We start from the raw sequence: 3951 nt of genomic DNA on the forward strand, positions 1-3951 counted from the left end.
CTTCTGATGTCCTGCAAAACAGACACCGTGAGCTCGTCACTGAGAAGGGGGGGGGGTTCCTCCTTGTAACCACCCTCCGGCGTGAGAATCAGACTAGGTTGCTCTGAATATAAGTGTATATTAAGAGAAATAGCTAGAGAAGATAAGATAATATCAGATGATATATATGATGATACCGTTCCAAGGTGTTGGAGTATTTATAGCCGAAGGTAGGTTTCCAAGCAGGTACGGCCAGCTGTATAATATTCCTTTTCCACCAACTACAGGCTATGTACGTGCCACGATGGGAGTTGGTGGGTAGGCAGCGGCTGATAGTGACATTTTGTACTGGAGCGTGCTCCTCCTCGTACTATTGTCAGTGAGCTGTCACCCTGTGATTGGTTCATGGGCTGCTTTGGTCAGATCTTGTCTATTTTGTCCATACCTTGGCAGGTATAGTACAAAAGATCTTTCAGAAGCGTACGGACTGGCTCTTTTGGGCGGGAATATTTCCGCCTTGCTCATTCCTTCTTCAGGTGACATTGCTGAAGTATGAGTTAGTGCCTTATGCGTGTAGCCTTACTGTTAGTGCGGGTAGCCTTCCTTCTTGGCTTGTACCCATAGCTGCGGGAACAGGCCGGGTACTGTACCAAGGGAGGCTTTCCTGCGTGAACAGCTGGCTTACTGCGTGTAAGGTCTTCATCTCTCTGAGCATGGTGGGTCCTGCGGAACCAGTTGGTCTTTGCGCAGACGTACCTTATCAAGGTGTGTCTTGCGGGTCCAACTGGGCTTTGCGGAGACCTACCTCTTCAACAGTGTTTACAAGTTTGATTAGACAACATGAGTGTGTTTATCCAAATTCAGAGAGATGAGCTTGTGTGGTTGTTTAATTTCTCACTGGTCAATTTGTGAGAAACTTCTAATCTTATTGGCCAAATACTTCTTGCACTCACCACCACACACTCACAAAATCCAACTATTTTCTTGTAATCATCTTTCTTTCTTCTGTCATATATAGAAAATAATACCAACTTTACAATACTCTAGCAAGGAAATTACCATTTTGCCCCTACATCTTGCTTCTAGCCAATATCCATCATGTAAGGTTCTTCAAAGATGTTGATTGTTTGACATGAAACAATATCAAAGCTCATAAATCTGTGAAACCAACAGTGAAATGTGTGTACTTTTTTTTTTTGCTTAAAATATTAATACATGTAACATGGTTATCTTTATGATTGCTCTATCATTGACATGGTGGATGTCCTACAAGAAAGAGTGTACTCCCACTAGCCTTAATATTCCTGCCTGCTAACAAACTAAGATATGATTGAATCCATGAAGAAAACTAGTGATTGGTTTGCTTTCATTCTTCATTTTGTTTATTATGAAATATGAATAAACATGAACCTTTATTTCATTGTGAACAGGATATTCTCCCAGGAGATCCCGAGCGATGTTACGGTTCGTGTTGCTGGTGTTTCTTTTTCATTACACAAGGTATGATCTTGTTTTAATGATGAATTTCAGTTTCAATTTCAATAATACCAATGAATAATAATTTGTAACCTTATTTATGCAGTTTCCATTGGTCTCGAAGTGCGGTTACATAAGGAAACTGGTGACAGATGTTAAAGAAAATGATGGTTTAATACTTGAAATCCCTGAAATCCCGGGTGGACATGAAGGATTTGAACTTGCTGCAAAGTTCTGTTACGGGATTAATTTCGATTTATCAACCGAAAACATTGCTGTGGTGAGATGTGTAGCAGAATATCTAGAAATGACAGAAGATTATGCAATTGGAAACCTTGTAACAAGATCTGAATCTTATATAAATGAAGTAGGACTTAAAACATTGGCGGGTGCGGTTTCTATATTACAAGCATCAGCAAACTTGTTACCAATGGCTGAAAAAGTAAGACTGGTTAATCGATGCATCAACACTATAGCGTTTATTGTCACGAAAGAGAGCCAGTTTCCGGCTTCTAGTGGTCAAGAGGGTGTTTTAGTTCCTTCATCTTCTTCATCATCAAACCTTAAACATGCGGTTGATTGGTGGGCTGAAGATTTGATTGTTTTAAGGATTGATATCTTTCAAAGGGTTCTTCTTGCAATGATTTCAAGGGGTTTTAAACAATATGCACTTGGTCCAATTCTAATGCTTTATGCTCAAAAGTGTCTTCGCGGTTTGGTAAGATCTTAAACCTTTTAAACTAAAGTTTCCTACTTTAGCACAAGATTTTCATTAATTAGTTCATATGTGAAATCTATGATAAAACAGGAAATATTTGGAAAAGGCAAGAAAACGATCGAGCCAAAACAAGAACATGAAAAGAGGATAGTTTTGGAAACAATAGTGAGTCTTCTACCGAGAGAAAGGAATACAATGCCGGTTAGCTTTGTGTCCATGTTGCTTCGGGCTGCAATATACCTCGAAACCACAATGGCGTGCAGGCTAGATTTGGAGAAACGGATCGGGTTACAACTTGGGCAGGCAGTTTTGGATGATATATTGATTCCTTCTTTTCATTTTGATGGTGACACGTTGTTTGATGTTGATACGGTGCAACGAATCTTGATGAATTATCTTGAATACGAGTTAGAAGGTAACCGTGATGAAGATTATGTTTCTTCGCCTCAAAGTGATGTTGAGAAAGTTGGGAAGCTTATGGAGTGTTATCTTGCTGAAATCGCGTCCGATCGCAATCTTTTGGTGTCAAAATTTATAAATTTAGCTGAACAAATTCCTGAACAGGCCAAGGTTTCTGAAGATGGAATGTATAGAGCTATTGATATTTACTTAAAAGTAAGTATAAATTTAAATATTTGGTGATAATTGTTACATTTGTGTTAAGAACTGGTTTATTAGGATTTAGGTTTATCTAAGGTTTCTAGTTTCTGGTTTCCTAGGCTACATATTGGGAACATAGTATTCAAATCATAAATTAATTCTAGTCACTTTTACAATAATAATATGAATATTACAGGCACATCCAATGTTAGGTGATATGGAAAGAAAAAAAGTTTGCAGTTTAATGGATTGTCAAAAGCTTTCAGGCGAAGCGTGTGCACACGCAGCCCAAAATGACCGGCTTCCGGTTCAAACTGTGGTGCAGGTTCTTTACTATGAACAGCAACGTTTACGGGACAATATGGATAATGGTCTGATAGCGGTCGAGCCTACGGGCCAACAAACCAAGAAGCAATTAAATGATGAGCTCTCGCGGTTGAAGAAAGAAAACCAAGATTTAAAATTTGAGCTTTTGAAGATTAAAACGAGATTAAAAGAAGCCGAAAGGTCATCGTCGCCGGCTGTTGACAAGTCAATGGTAAACAGCCCTGGCTCAACTCGTTATTCTGCTGATAAGCCGCCATTGCCTAGAAGATCTTTTATAAATTTGGTGTCGAAAAAGCTTGGGAAACTCGCACCATTTTTACGGGCTGATGCGGTTTTACCGTCGACTACGAGGGGGAAGAATAAGCCAAGTAAAAATAGAAGGCATTCTATATCTTGATCTTATTGCTTGGCAAGATTGTTATTACCATTGGTAACTTTTATTTTTTTGTTCTTAATAGTTTCATGGCTTTGATATATTTGTGTGATATTTTAATGTGAAATTTTGTATGTACATCATTATAGTTGTGTTACTTGTAACTTGTGTATGGTATATGAGAGGGCTAATTGGAATGGAATAAATGGGCTGATGTGTTATTGGGCTGATACTTTATTGGATGCATACGGTTTTGGGCTGCAAGGCATGTTGGTGTAATTGTGGGTTGTAACTTGTAAGTAGTAATGTAATTGTTGAATATAGTAATCGTTTCTAAAAATATAATATAGCTTAACTAATAGTAAAAGATAAACAGCAAACAACAATTGTAATAAAGTATAATATAGCTTAACTAATAAAAGATAAGGTAGCTTTAAAAGCATAAAGATTCAAAATAATTGTAATATAAAGATTCTAA

At 38.0% G+C, this 3951-nt stretch overlaps 1 protein-coding gene across 3 annotated transcripts; it reads left to right on the top strand.

Annotated features, from left to right (window-relative positions):
* Positions 1 to 970: 970 nt before the first annotated feature.
* On the top strand, positions 971 to 3680 carry LOC143586722 (BTB/POZ domain-containing protein SR1IP1-like). Of its 3 annotated transcripts, none has more exons than XM_077068199.1 (5): positions 971 to 1337; positions 1410 to 1479; positions 1562 to 2173; positions 2264 to 2788; positions 2970 to 3680. In XM_077068199.1, the coding sequence occupies exons 1-5, from the start codon at positions 1306 to 1308 to the stop codon at positions 3495 to 3497; spliced, it is 1767 nt and encodes a 588-aa protein (XP_076924314.1). In that variant the 5' UTR covers positions 971 to 1305; the 3' UTR covers positions 3498 to 3680. The 3 variants fall into 3 exon arrangements, with proteins under 3 accessions (XP_076924314.1, XP_076924315.1, XP_076924316.1); XM_077068200.1 differs by having other exon boundaries at positions 971 to 1259; XM_077068201.1 differs by having other exon boundaries at positions 971 to 1158.
* Positions 3681 to 3951: the final 271 nt, after the last annotated feature.

Source organism: Bidens hawaiensis, unplaced genomic scaffold, assembly GCF_021521415.1.
Source record: "Bidens hawaiensis isolate Kalapana, Puna unplaced genomic scaffold, B.hawaiensis_p1.1 tig00034783_1, whole genome shotgun sequence".
NCBI lineage: Eukaryota > Viridiplantae > Streptophyta > Magnoliopsida > Asterales > Asteraceae > Bidens > Bidens hawaiensis.

Bases quoted from the DNA above. Each gene is read 5' to 3' on its own strand.
- LOC143586722 (XM_077068199.1), top strand. From the start codon at position 1,306: ATGATTGAATCCATGAAGAAAACTAGTGATTG. The intron at 1,338-1,409 runs GTTTGCTTTCAT...CATTGTGAACAG, and splicing joins ATGAAGAAAACTAGTGATTG to GATATTCTCCCAGGAGATCC. The intron at 1,480-1,561 runs GTATGATCTTGT...TTATTTATGCAG, and splicing joins TTTCTTTTTCATTACACAAG to TTTCCATTGGTCTCGAAGTG.